Below are 15,024 nucleotides of genomic sequence, written 5' to 3'. Positions count from 1 at the left end.
TTGTTCATTGTATTTCTGTTCGTTTATTTTGATTTTTAGATTCAATTGTTGGTAGGTATGTATTTATTGCCATTTTTTATCCTCCTCCTCCTCCTCCTCCCTCTTCTTAAAGAATACCCTTCAACATTTAATGTAATACTTGTTTGGTGGTGATGAGCTTCTTTAGCTTTTTCTTGTCTGATCTTCAATTCTAAATGAGTGTTTGCTGGTTAGAGTAATCTTGGTTGTTGGTCCTTGCTGTTCATCACTTTGAATATTTCTTGCCACTCCCTTCTGGCCTGCAAAGTTTCTGTTGAGAAATCAGCTGACAGTTCTATGGGTCTCCCTTGTAGGTAACTAACTGCTTTTCTCTTGATGCTTTTAAGATTCTCTCTTTGTCTTTAACCCTTGGCATTTTAATTATGATGTGTCTTGGTGTGGGCCTCTTTGGGTTCCTCTTCTTTGGGACTCTCTGTGCTTCCTGAACTTGTAAGTCTATTTCTTTGACCAGGTAGGGGAAGTTTTCTGTCATTATTTCTTCAAATAGGTTTTCAATATCTTGCTCTCTCTTTTCTCCTTCTGGCACCCCCATAATGAGAATGTTGGTATGCTTGAAGTCCCAGAGGCTCCTTATACTATCGTCATATTTTTTAAAATTCTTTTTTCTTTTTGCTCTTCTGATTTGGTGATTTTTGCTTCCTCATATTCCAAATCATTGATTTGATTTTTGGAATCCTCTACTGTTATTATTTATTTCAGTTAGTGTATGCTTAATTTCTGTCTGGTCCTTTTTTCATGTATTTGAAATTCTCACTAAGATCCTTGAAAGTTTCAGTAAGTCCCTTGATACTCTCACTATTTCCCTTGAAGCTCTCATTAAGTCCCTTGGAGCTTTTGTTAAGATCCTTGAGTAACCTTAAAACCATTGTTTTGAACTCTGTATCCAGTAGTTTACTTGCTTCTATTTCTTTCATTGTGACATGCTTCTTTGTATCACATTTTGGCTGCTTCCCTGTGTTTGTTTCTATGTATTAGGTAGAGCTGTTATGACTCCTGGAATTGGTAGAGTGGCCTTGTGTATTAGGTGTCCTGTAGCGCCCAATGGCTCAGTCTCCCCAGCCAGCTGAGCTGGGCACTCTAGGTAGGCCTCTGTGTGGACTGTGTGCACAGTCTTGTAGTTGAACCTTGATTGCTGTTGGCATCACTGGGAGGAATTGACCCCCAGACCAATTGGCTGTGAGGACCAGCTGTGTCTACAATGGAAGAGCTGCTATGCAGGAGGCACCCCTGTGCAGCAGGACTTGCTTCAGTGGGGCTTTGGTGCTCACTGAGTCTGCCCCCTGAGTGTGTCACTTGTGGATGTATAGAGTTGTAATCTGGTATGGTCTAAAGCTGACCATCGGGTGCACTGGCTCTGGGACCCTGGGCTGGGGGTCTGGTGTGCAGCTGGGACCCCCTGCTTCTCACAGGAGGCCTTGGAGATATACCTCCCTTATTAAAAAGATGCCACACGTGGTATTGGACCAGCCTGCTCTTCACCTCTGCTCCTCCTACCAGTCTCAAAGTGCTTTCTCCTTTACTTCTCTAGTTGTAGGACTTCCATTCAGCCAGATTTCAGATGGTTCTGAATGATGGTTGTTCAGTATTTTAATTCTAATTTTGATGTGGTTGTGGGAGGCAGTGAGTACAGGCATTTACCTATGCTGCCATCTTGGTTCCAATCCCAATCAATTATTATTATTTTTTTTTACATTTAAAACAAAACCACTCAGCTTTGCATATTGCACTAAAGGTATTCAAACCATTTAAAATTGAATTTCTATTGATTTTCCATGGGCACCATTAGAGAATTAACATTTGTTTATTCACATGATTATTTTCAATAAATTGATACTTATTCCTTTTCCATTTATCTACCGTGAAATAATGAGATATCCAAAGACCATTGATGTTTAGTTTGTTATTCTCTCATGATGACCTATCTTCATGGCAAACTTGTGACAATTTTCTTTGATGACAAATTCACCTATTATAAAACAGCATCTCATTGGAAATGTGTGAAAAATAATTCCACCTACACATTTCCACACATACCCTTCAAATATTTATGAACTCTTCTCTCAGAAATCATAATGTTGTGAGCAAAAGAAAAATAATCAACTCAGTTATTGTATCTCACACTATACATTTCAGTTTATGGAGAAAATAGGCAAAGTAGAAAATAAAAAGAAGTGTCAGTCTTTAGGGGTCAATGTTAACATTTGTACAAGCATTGGGGAACAAATGCTTAAGTCCCACACTCCCTTGAAAAATCACAAACTCTGCCTTCCTATTAATACTAATCTACTAACATTAACATTTAGAATGAGGTTAGGTGATACAGTACGGCTATCAGGAAAGTGTGGGTTCTACCCTCAAATAGAATTCACAAATATGCCATTTCATCTCAGCGTTTACTCTAGTTAGACCATCCACTGTGACCACTGAAAGGTAACATTCATTTCTAACAGAAGGGATTTTTCCATGAGAAGCATTTCCCAAACAAGTACATAGTCTTAAAAGGTCAAAGAAAATTCTAAAAGACCCCTAATTCACAATTTAGTTCAAACTATTTACTGAGCACTTACTCCATGCCAGGTATTATGGTAGGGGCTAAAGACAGAGATGAGTTTCCAGTTGAATGAGAGAGCTCCGGAATCACACACAAAAAAATTACAATTCTATGTGCTAAAAGCTATGATTGAGGTATAATAAAGCTATGAAAGAGGCATAGAGGGAGGGCCATCCATTCCAGATTGAGAGCCAATAAAGATGAATGGAAAATTCTGAAAGAAGTGATGTTGAAGCTGAGTCTTGGAGAAGAGGGAGAGGGTACTTCCCCCAGAGAGCTCAGGTCACATAGCATGCTATATGTTTGGGACATTGCAGTAAAGGCTGACCCATATGAAATTTGAAATTTGATTTGGTTCAGCATTGCATGTGGTCAGGATTCCATGAGCAGTTTGGCAGTGCTGGGATGCAGTGAGATAAGGGAGGGTAAGAGAGAAAACTGAAGAAGAAGGCAAAGGTCAGATCAACATCTCATGCAGGAATTGAAGTGGGAACAAACACAGCCTGGGATTTTAACCCAGGACTAGGATATCATACAGAGTAGTAGAATTGCTTAAGTATTCAAAAATATTATTTTATAAACTTTAAAACACCAGAAGAGAAAGCAAAAACATTAAAAAAGACATTTTATTCATAATTCTATTTCCTTAAAATTAATAACAATTTCAAACCTTCCTACTTCCTTCCATTTTTATGACACAGTTTCTTAATAATATATGCCATTTAGGATGCATAAACTTTTGCACTCTACCACTAAACTGACTACAAAACCACTTCCCATGTAATTATAATGTTACTAGAGGCCCTGTGCACGAAATTCGTGCACTACAGGGATCGGCCTAAGCCAGCAGTCAGACATCCCTCTCGCAGTCCGGCTCTCGCAGTTCAGGACCCTTCGCTCCTTACCGCCCACCTGCAGCGAGGCGGGAGAGGCTCCCACCACTGCCGCTGCACTCGCCAGCCGTGAGCCCGGCTTCTGGCTGAGTGGTGCTGCCCCTGTGGGAGCACACTGACCACAGGGGGCAGCTCCTGCGTTGAGCATCTGCCCCCTGGTGGTCAGTGTGCGTCACAGCGACTGGTCATTCTGCCATTTGGTAGATCTGCATATTAGGGTTTTATTATATAGGAAAGTTTTTTTAACAGCTGCCCAGGGTTCTTACCATAGACAACTTTCCCACTCTCTTTTGTATGTCATGTAGGCAGTTCCCCGATTTTCCTATGACAAATGACATTTTCATAAGCAGTTTCTACATGTATGTTTTATCTTATGCTTTCCTTGAGGTAAATTCTAGTGTGAGGTTATCAGGCTACCAGAATGAATATTTCTGTGGTGTTTTGTTAGCCTGATGAAAGAGGGCTTGGTACTTACTGTTTTGCTCCAAGTAAGGCCTGTGGTGTGGTATTCCTTGATGTATGCTTGAAGCTCACTCCAGATGTTCAAATATGACTTCACCCAATCCACATGGCGTAAATCACTTTATTATGAAAGAGAATGGAGTTAGGATTTAAAATCAGATTTAAAAGAAAAACAGGGAGGCACATGATAATCCAGTAACTAAGGCTGGATGACCTTGGAGCAATTGCCTTCTAGTTTGGTCACTGTGAACTGATTCCAAAGAGAACCTTGAAAGAAAGGCATCCCAGGTCTCTCCTGAGGGGAGCCAAGTGCCCTGAAGGTGGGGAACAGAGAGAATCACGGAGGCGGACCCACAGAACCAAGGTGACTCAGGTCATGTGTCCTCCTGTCACCTGTAATGGGAAGATGACTGTAGAGAGGTGACCCTTCCTTTCTGTGTTGCTTCTAATGCACAAAGAAAAGCTATGTGTTTTCAGGAAGGACATGGAAAAGAAAAAATGTCCTTTGGTTTTTCTAATAATTTGGTTGAGTTATTCAGTTGAAATATAACCAAATTGGAGGATTTTCGACTGGTAAGGACACTGCTGTTATAAGAAAAATGACTTCGACCCAGCTAGCATGGCTCAGTGGTTGAGTATAAATCTGTGAACCAGGAGGTCACAGTTTGATTCCTGGTTGGGGTATATGCCCAGGTTGCGGGCTCGGTCCCCAATCGGGGGGTGTGCAGGAGGCAGCCAATCAATGATTCTCTCTCATTATTGATGTTTCTGTCTCTCCCTCCCTCTCCCTTCCTCTCTGAAATCAATAAAAATATATATTAAAAAAAGAAAAATGACTTCCTACAAATGGTTATCATTTCATACATCTAAAGGTAACATTCATTTAAATTACCTTAATTTGATACTCACAACTACAATGTAAGCTAGGCAGGGCATTTCCAGTACTTTTATCCCAATTTTGCTGAGCCAAGATGTAGTAAATGCTTACTGTTTACAACAGGATTAACATACAGGATTGAGTTGACTTAGAAATATTTAACTTGTAGACAGGCAAAAATAGTTGCATTTTCTTTGGATAATTTTCACCCACACATTTTCCCCATTTTGAATGAAGTAGTGGTAAATGAGACTATGATGAGATCTCAGTTAACAAAAGCGCAATCATGAACCTGGGCCATTGATCTGAAGACAATCACTGAAGGAGATCTCTATTACTAAAGCTCTTGTCAACAATGACTTTTTTTCTGGACATATTTTGTTTTCCTGGAAATGCTCCATGAAAAGTACCACCAGCACACTAGAATCCCACTGTATTAAGTCATGCCATTGAAGACAAGTGAAATGAGGAACTGAAGTCATCATTATCTACCCCTCAAAGAGGAAAAATATGAGTGTGGTTTTGTTCTATATTTTTAGATTTACTGATTATATTAATCAAATCTGTGAAAAATCTCATTTTCACTTTCTTACACTTTCATAGTCAAAACTCAAAAGGCTAAGTGTAGTTCCATATGTCTCTTGCATCAGTTTCTTTATTCTGTGGGGAGTGTGAGGGTCTTAGTATAGTGCCCTGTACATAGGAGGCAGTATATACAACAGCTATTGTTAAAACACTAAAATCATTTCAATGTAATGTACACACATATTTATATATGATTATTTAATACATATATTGCATATGCACATATATGTATGTACATACAACACACGTCTATAGATGTTCTAGAAATAGCAGGTTGTATATTTAATATACTTTCTATTTAAAAACTTTAACAAGCAATAAAGTCCAAAATGTATATGCAAATTCATTTTTAACTATTATGATTTTGACTTGAAGAAAGTTCTATCAAAATAATAAGGAATAACAATATGATGTCTTCCAGCCTGAAATCAGCCTCTATGAGACAACACATCGAGCAGGACCCAACGACACATCAGGAGCTGCAAACCCATCCTCAGTTTCATTTACCCTGGAAGAAGCTATGGGGGAGGGAGGGCATGTGATGGGCATGCGATTTTAATGAATATGACTCGGAGAGGCCATTCCTCTATCAAGTCAAAATAATTAATTTACTCTATTCATTTACTGAAAAAGAGCCCAACAACCAGCCGAGCCAGGCGTAAGGGTTATTTACAGAGATGCAGAGTTCACCACAGCTGGCTTGGGTGCACCCGTAAGTGGGTGCTAGGTGAGCGGAGTGCAGTATTCTGCTTCTGTCAGGTTAGCACCTCTGAAGTCCGACCAGTGACGTGGGACTGGTTTGACTTCTGGAAGTGAAGTGAATGAATCCACACCTCTGGCTGCATTTCCTCAGCTTCTGATACAGTCTTCAGGTGGTCCATTAAGTGTAATTGAGTTGTCCCTGATGCTGCCCGCAGTATATTTTCTACTCAATAGCTGACATTGAGGGGCAAACACTGGGCTCTCTTTGCGTGCATACAAAAAGCAAAAAACCACAGCCCTCCTGGCTATGCTGCCACCTGGAGAGAATCACACCCATGGCCCCAACACACACTCAGATAGGGACTGGGAGGAGGCCAGCAGCTGATGAGAGAAAAACAGGAATGACCTCCAAGGGTGATATGCAAAAGAGCAGAGACCTAGGTGGTGCCCAAGGGGTCCAGTCCTGAAAAAAAGTCTAGGCACAGAAGATCTTTTATGATGTGGAAGTCACTATGGGCATAAGTTCATGCTAACATAATTTTATGTCCAGCTTTTTTTTTTTTAACATACTTCACTTCTGAATGGTTATTTTTATGTGAGAAGAGCAGGCTGTCTTGCATTGTTGATGCTTCTTCTCATTCATAGTGCACAATTCTATAGTCTCTAATACAACATGGCAACATTTGGCGTTGCATCATTGGGCACAGTCACCTCAACCACAGTTCTCTGGGTGTAGGAAGTCTGTTACTGTGTATAATAATTATTTTATTGAAAGTTCCCGGGGGTGGGGGGTGTAAAAGGAAATAGGCATGCTTAAATCTCCCAAATCTGCCCTTCTTAAAAGCTACAAGAACTCTTTTGCTAGCATGGGATAAATAAACTATGAAGGCAGCACTGTAGTTTAGGAGACGTTTTCCTGATATTCAGCCCTAGTGTCTCTCCATTTCGTCCCATTTTCAATTTTAACCCTAGGTTAAGTCTAAGATCAATGATTTGGGCTGTAGAAAGCAATGATTTTAAAGTTTAGAAGCTGGTTCTCTGGGCATACCCCTTGGTTCAGACTCATCTTCATGAAACACCCCCAGCATATGATACAGCCCAGTTTTATAGAATTATGCGTGGAACAGAGTGAAATTGGGCGTGGATCAGCCTCTGAGTGGCTGCTGTTCTTACAGATAAGATGTCTCTCTGTCCACCCCGATTGCATTTCATCTTAACGCAATCTCTGGTTTCCCTCAAATTGGCCTGGTTTATTGTCTCATCTCATTTTTGTTCTTCATTTGTACTTCATTTCCCGATTCCTCCTTTCTTCTCCCTGCTCACCCACCAACCCTCTTTTGATCAGTGTAAAAGTTTTGGGGCCACATAGGGCCGGTCCATCACAAATCATCACAGAGCTCTCGCATTATTAGTGGGCATTTGTATAGATGACATGCATTCAAGTGGGAGAGTCTATTCATTATAAGAAAACCGAGGCAGGCTTTCTAAAACACACATATTATCTGGACAACTGTTTTCACTTTCCATTTTGCTTTACCTGCAAAGACAGGATTTTTTTTCATTAACATTTATAGTAAACTAGTCAATAGCCCCTGAAAGGAATCAGTAATGAACTATATTGAGTTTTAGGACAAATGCCTAATAAGCGATTAACTAGAAATTTAATTCAACACGCTGCACGTACCTGTGCTTGTAGTCCTTTAACACCCTGTTAGTGTAAAAGGTGGCGGCATCATTCATCTCCTTGACATAAGGGCCGGGTTTGGGGGACTGAGAGAACAGCACCATCACCCAAGCATAGAAAGAAAGAAAGAAAAAAAAAAAAGGATAAGAAATGAAATGCCTTAAAGAAGAAAAGCAATGGAGATGAACGCTGCACAGCCTCTGCCTTCAGTGCCGCGGACAGAGGCCGGAGCCCGCAGGGAGCCCTGGCTTCTCTGAAACGCTCCACAAACGTGACGAGGTGCGGGGCCCACACTGCACGCGACTCACCACAGCTATCCACCCCAGGGCCGGGATGCTTTCGCTGACGGCTGAGAGGTGGTTAAACATTGCGCTGCCCCGGTTCCTCTCCCGGAACGTTTGGATTTCCTGAATCTTTTCCGATATCGGTTTCAGGAGTGCGGCCACGTCATTCTGTAAGCAAACATTGAGCACCGTTACTTAGGGCGGGACAGAAGCAGGTGAGCAGTGGTCAGGGTGCACCATTTGTCAGTGGCTTTCAGAAAAGAATGATTTTTTTTGGGGGGGGGGGTTATGATAATGCTGTATTTTCATTCTCTGAAGTATGAAAATTGCGCATAGTTTTAGCAACATTAATGTCGCCTGAGACATGGAACCCCTCCCCCCTCCCCCCCCCCAGCATATGATACAGCCCAGTTTTAGAGAATTATGCATGGAACAGAGTGAAATTGGGCGTGGATCAGTTACATTTTAAAATGGGATGCATAGATGACATGCTGTAATAACACAGGTCTAAAATCAGGGTGGGTGAGAGGTTAGTAAAAGGATAGCTTCCTATTCCCGTGGGAAAATGATGTGAGGGAGGGTCCTTGCCTTTATTAGAGTTACCCTCATCCGTGGGAAAAAGCAGAAACCTTTCATTGAGGCTCTTTTTAAGAAAATGTGATGACATAATATTTATAGTTACCTTAAAGTCTGGTTTGACTTTTTCTAAATGTCCGGGGCCAACTTTGCCTATGACTACGCCTGATTAATTCAACAACTGATTTCACTAGCTATATTAAAAATGACTTTCAAAATCATGTGAACTGACTTATGACGTATCACAGAGATAGGTGCTTGCAACATCTCTCTGTCTATACCCTTAGCATCCTCTACTTTCTCTGGTTTTGAAGAGCAGATATAAGGTTACCTGAATTTTTTTGGTGTGTTTGTGCTCCAAAGAAATATCAAGTCTTGTACTTCAGCTTTGTAAAAGCAGTTGAAGAGGTTTTTGAATCTTGTTTGCAGGAAATAGAACAGAAAAGCTCTTAAAGCTCTTTAATTTATTTAACCAAGACTTCAAAGGTTCCAGCCTTGGCTACATATCGGAGTCACCTGGGAGCTTTCTGAAGCAGAGGACGGGTTCCACCCCTGAGACTCTAATTTAACTGGTCTGGAGGTGACCTGGGTTGGGGGAGATTGGAAAAGTTCCCCAGGTAAGATTTTTGTTGTTGTTAATCCTTACCCAAGGACATTTTCCCATTGATTTTTAGAGAGAGTGGAAGGGAGGGGGAGAGACAGAGAGAGAGAAACACTGATTGGTTGCCTCCTGCAAGCACCCAGGTATTGAGCCTGTGACTGAGGTACATGCCCTTGACTGGAATTGAAGCTGGAACCCTACAGTCATGGGCCAATGCTCTATCCACTGAGCAAAACCGGCTAGAGGCCCAGGTAAGATTTTAATCACTGCTATGGTGGTGGATGAATACCCGCAAATACTAGGGACAGAAAACAATTAGGGAAGTAGTTATGTTCACTGCTGCAGCTTCCAGACCTCACTTTTCCTTCTTGACCCCCAAATATTCGCTCCCATAAAAGAAATGCATGTAAAGGCTTTGGAATTAGAAGGACTTTAGTTCAAATCTCAGCTCTGCCACTTAACTAACTTTGTGGCTTTAAGCAAATTACTTAATTTGAACCGTGGTCTCCTCATCTGTAAATCAGATACAATACTTATAGCCTATAAACTATAGGAGATACAGCATATTAAATCTCTGGCACATGGAAGGTACATAGTAAGTGGAAGTTATTATTATTATTACTATTATGCAATTAGCTCAGACTGGAGATAAAAAGGATGTCCCTTGTAATATGTGATATTGATTTGCTTCAAATAAATGTATACTTGACATTTTTATTTTTCAATTACAGTTGACATTCAATATTATATTATATTCATTTCAGGTGTATGGCACATGGTTATACATTTATATAACTTATAAAGTGATCCCCCAATAAGTGTAGTACCCATTTGACACCATACATAGTTATTACAATATTATTGACTATATTCCCTATGCTGAACTTTACCTCCTCATGACTTTTTTGTAAATGCCAATTTGTACTTCTTAATTCCTTCACCTTTTTCACCCAGTCCTCCAACTTCCCTACCATTTGGCAACCATAGTCTGTTCTCTGTACCTATGAGTCTGATTCTGTTTTGTTTGTTCATTTATTCTGTTCTTTAGATTTCACATATAAGTGAAATCATATGGTATGTCTTTCTCTGTCTGACTTATTTCACTTAGCATAATACCCTCTAGGTTCATCCATGTTGTCACAAATGATAAGATTTCATTCTTTTTCATGGCCAAGTAATATTCCATTGTATATATGTACCACATCTTCTTAAGCAAATCATCTATTGATGGACACCTAGGTTGCTTCTATATCTTGGCTATTGTAAATACTGTTGCAATGAACAGAGGGGTGCATATATCTTTTCAAATTAGTGTTTTGAATTTCTTCAGATAAATACCCAGAAGTGGGATTGCTGGCTCATACTGTAATTCAATTTTTAATTTTTTAAGATGCTTTAGGACTTTAATGTTCAACATAAAATACTAGCCGGCTGGTATGGCTCAGTGGTTGAGCATCTAGTCTTGAACCAAGAGTTTGATTCCCAGTCAGGGCACATGACCGGTTGCGGGCTAGATCCCCAGCAGGGGGCATGCAAAAGGGTGCCAATCAATGATGTTTTTCTCTCATCCATGTCTTTCTCTCCCTTCATCTCAATAAAAGTCAATAAAACATATTTTAGCCTGGCCACCATGGCTCAGTGGTTGAGCATCTACTCATGAACTGTTCAATTTCCTGTCAGGGCACATACCCGGGTTGCGGGCTCGATCCCCAGTGTGGGGCATGCAGGATGCAGCCGATCAATGATTCTCTCATCATTGATGTTTCTATCTCTCTCTCCCTCTCCCTTCCTCTCTGAAATAAATAAAAATATATTTAAAAAATAATAAATAAAACACATTTTAAAAACACACACAAAACTGACACAGGGAGAAAGAGTCTTCAGCAAGTATCTTCCAGAACTGACAGCATTACATGGAGAGGCCTGATTACCTCCCACAGACCTAGCCCTTCCAGGGATATCATGTGGAGCCCAAGAGCTTTATCTGAAGCTAAACAAAACAAATAGCTTTATCGAGAAACATTTTTTTTTCTAAAGCATCACCTCCTTTTGCCAATTTGGAATGGAATTATCATTTTGCTTCTATTCTAGGGCTCCCTTGGGCTTACCTAGAATCCTTGAGAACTATCAACTGTTAGAAGAGCTGGAGCTAGAACCCAGGTCTTTTGTAAGGCCCCAAGATGATTCTCTACATTGCATTCTCAGAAAAATACAGTTAGCTTCCTGCACACAGGTTTCTTCTCTGCCAACAGGACTAAGGAAAGTATTGAAGAAATTAAGGGCTCAGGTCTGGAATAGGACTACTTGGGTTCAAGTCCTTGCTCCCCAGTACACTAAGCTCTAGAACTTTCCACAAATTACCAAATGTGACTACGATTCCATGATCACATCTGCAAAATATTGTTGATAATGGTACCCACTTCCCAGGGCTGCTATGAGGAGTCAATGAGAGAACAGGCCTACACTTGCTACAGCCTTAGATACATCGCGGGTGCGCAACAAATGGTAGGCGATCTCCAAAGTGTCTGCCAGTGAGAAAGGCTCTGATTGATGGGATGCATTGACCAGCTCTTTCCTATCATTGATATGCAAACACAAGGAGAGTGACATCCTAATTGAGATATGCAGATGGACAGAGGCATGTGTTTACTTGGGAGAAACAAAAAGAGATACAGGGAAAGAAAGCAAAGTGTGCTCCAAGTTCTCAGTGGACTTTTTAATTCTCCATGTTGAAGGAGGGGAAAACCCAAAAAAGAGTTGCTGCAGTAGCCAGCCAGGCCTTGTGAAAAACTCATGAACACTTTCCCACCTTCTCACTTTCCCTTCTGGCCATCACTGGGAAAAGGTCTTACAGATTTGGCCAAAGGGCCCTGAGTCAGGTTTGTTTTGGGCTGAACTGTCCTTCCCAAATTCCTATGTCAAAGTTCTAATCCCTGGTACCTTAGAATGGGATTGTGTTTGGAGGTAGGGCCTTACAGTGGTAATTAAGTTAACACGAGGTCATTAGGGTGGACCCTAAACCACGATGACTGTCCTTATATGAAGAGGAGATTAGGATACAGCCACACTCTGAGGGAAGACACCAGGAGAAGACATGAACTCTAAGCTAAGGACAGAGGCTCCAGGAGAAGCCAACCCTGCTGACACCTTGACCTCAAACTTCCAGTCTCCACAATTGGGAGAAAACAGTTTCTGTTGTTTAAGACCCACCCCACCCGCCCCGTCTGTGGTACTTTGTCTGGCAGCCTGAGCAAACGAATGTCAGGGTGAACTGCCAGTGCAGGAAAAGCAAACACACACCCCAAAAAACCACCAATAAAACAGACAAAACCCTCTAAACATTCCCTGCCCCAAACACAATTATTTCATGCTTGTTTGTTAATGGCTGCAAAAGTCAGGTTTAATGCCTCTCTCGAACCATGCTCTTTAGAATGCAACACCTATCCACGGTGTGTTATCAGTTTTCCCAGAAGGCAGCTGATTTTAATTAACGCAAAACTACTAGAAACGTCTTAATTTTCTCCAACAGCTTGCTAAGACATAATATTCTTGATGCAATGACATTTTTGAGAAAGACCAGAATATCTGAATTGTTGATGAAACTTGGCCTATTGCCCCAAAGAGAAGAAGAACCAGAAACTGTGTATTTACAATGTTAGATAGATTTATTAAGGCCATATTTGTTTATCTCTAACTTCGCAAGAACAAACTCTAAAGTCTGAGGAGACAGAGTATTCTGGAAGATATTTTCTATTGGTTATCTGATGAAAGCATTATAAAGATGGAGAAAGTTTCCTTCTGCCTTAGTTTGGCAATTTTGTGAAGAATTGTCTTCATTAAAAAAAAAAAGAAGAAAAGAAAGAAAGCAATGCAGAGAGAACTAAGTGCCACAGCTCTTTGCACAACCTTAATAAACAGTACTGCTTTTATTTTGTGCCAGTAGATTTCTCCTGTGCTTTAAAGCAGGCTTACATTCTCCAGCTCATCCCTAACGTTCACAGCTGGAATCAAAAACACAGAGAGGACATTAGAGTTGTGATGTGATTTCCATCCAGGCTGATTGTGTGGGATGTCACATGAAAAGCAAGTGGGGAGGTTGTTATTTAGAGGCACTTGCATCTGTTTAAGTACTAAGTGTGCATTAGGCGTACTCAATCAACACAGGTTGAATTGTACTGATGTCAATTAACACTGCAAGAGGGCTTGCAACTGATAGAAGGAGACACATTTAAGAGGCACCCTGGGTTTTTTTTTCCATGGAAGGCATTGGCGGTGGCTCCTCAGACACGTCTAAAAGCTACCGTGCTTTGAAATGACTTTAGATCTGTCAGTTTTACATACGTCTCACTCAGATTTTTATTATTATTTATCACTTACGTTTCTTTTATTCTGGGAGATGTTTCTCGGAAAGAAAATCGTTTTTCAAGGCTCACATGAAGATTAGCTGAAAACTCTCCCCCACCCTTCCTTCCCCAGGTTTCCGTGGCTGTAACAGAAGGTGAAAAACGGCCACAGTGAAGGAGACACTGCCCAAACTATGAGTTTCAGCAAGTGTTTCCAAGGGCTGTTTAGCTTGACGGGGCTGTGCTTGGGAGAGTATTTCAGGACTTTATGACTTTAGTTTCTGCTTTAAAGTTGAAGAATTGAGACCCATTATCAGCTTCATCTCAGTTTAGCTCCAGAAATAATTGTTTTGCAGAAAGAAAATTAAAGAGCTTTATCAGCAGGCTTTGTAGAAACGTTACCCAAAAAGGAAAACTAAATTCCCACTCATGCTGTTCTGCAAGGAATGGAACAAACCCTGGGAGTTTGACCTCAAAGATTTGTCACTAAATTAAGTGAAATAAGCCTGTTTTTTTTTCTTTTTTCTGGAGTCCAGGGTTTTTCTGTGGTTCTATACCAGGTGAAAAACATAAATCAATCTATTGTTACTTCTTTAAAAATAATTTCTTTTTCTGATTATAAAATTAATACCATTTGCTCTTTATGAAACATTGGAAAATACAGGTTGGAAAACATAAGTAAACAATAAACATTCTTAATTCCACCACATTGAGAACTACTGCTAAACTATTTTTCTTGTAGTTATAATTATTAGCGATATCTTCAAAAATAACATAATTGATTTTGAAACAATGGTTTATTAAGACCATAAAGAATGGCCCTAAGAGTTGAATTCAACCCTTAGTTCCATTAAAACAAACAAGCACAAAAACAAATAACCATCACTATATTCTTGGCAAGTATTATGAGAATGCTATCATTTTAGAAAGGATGTTTTAAATATAAATACCACAAAGACATTACAACTCAGGCAAATTTAATGGCATTAGAGTAAAAGTTAGACTTTTTCATTTTTGGATCCCACCTACATTTTAAATTCTGAAAAGCTCAGATCCAGCAGTTCTTCTTAGCCAAGCATATGACCAAATGTTGATCATTGCTTCTGTGAAAGTTTTAGCAGGTGATTCTGTTTGGGTGCATGTATGTACATGTGTGTGAGTTTTAGCATAGAAAACATATGGAAAGTATACCTCAAAGTGTTAATATAAAATTTTATTTAATTTTGTTGGCTTATCCACATACTCTAAATTTTCCAATATAAACATGCATTTCTTTTGTAATTAAGGAAAAACTTTGAAACATATTAACCAGTTTTGTACCTTCAATGGTACAAAATTTCACATAGGTGTGATTAAGTTTATATATATCGAAAAGTACTAAGTCTCTTTCTTCCCATGAGGGAAGTAGCTTCAGGAAAACATATTCA

At 40.1% G+C, this 15,024-nt stretch overlaps 1 protein-coding gene across 1 annotated transcript in view; it reads right to left on the bottom strand.

Moving 5' to 3' along the window:
- The window catches only part of CAP2 (cyclase associated actin cytoskeleton regulatory protein 2), a 145,282-nt gene that overhangs the window by 31,985 nt on the left and 98,273 nt on the right, over positions 1-15,024 (bottom strand). The window contains exons 5-7 of the mRNA XM_079778232.1: positions 8,102-8,245; positions 7,794-7,879; positions 3,959-4,064 (exon numbers count right to left, since the gene is read on the bottom strand). Coding sequence (XP_079634358.1) covers positions 3,959-4,064; positions 7,794-7,879; positions 8,102-8,245 — 336 coding nt within the window. The remainder of the gene's footprint in view (positions 1-3,958; positions 4,065-7,793; positions 7,880-8,101; positions 8,246-15,024) is intronic.

The sequence above is a fragment of the Cnephaeus nilssonii genome (assembly GCF_951640355.1).
Source record: "Cnephaeus nilssonii genome assembly, chromosome: 7".
In the NCBI taxonomy this organism is placed as follows: Eukaryota; Metazoa; Chordata; class Mammalia; order Chiroptera; family Vespertilionidae; genus Cnephaeus; species Cnephaeus nilssonii.
Note: the sequence above shows the minus strand (reverse complement) of the source record. Positions and strands in the feature narration are given on the sequence as shown.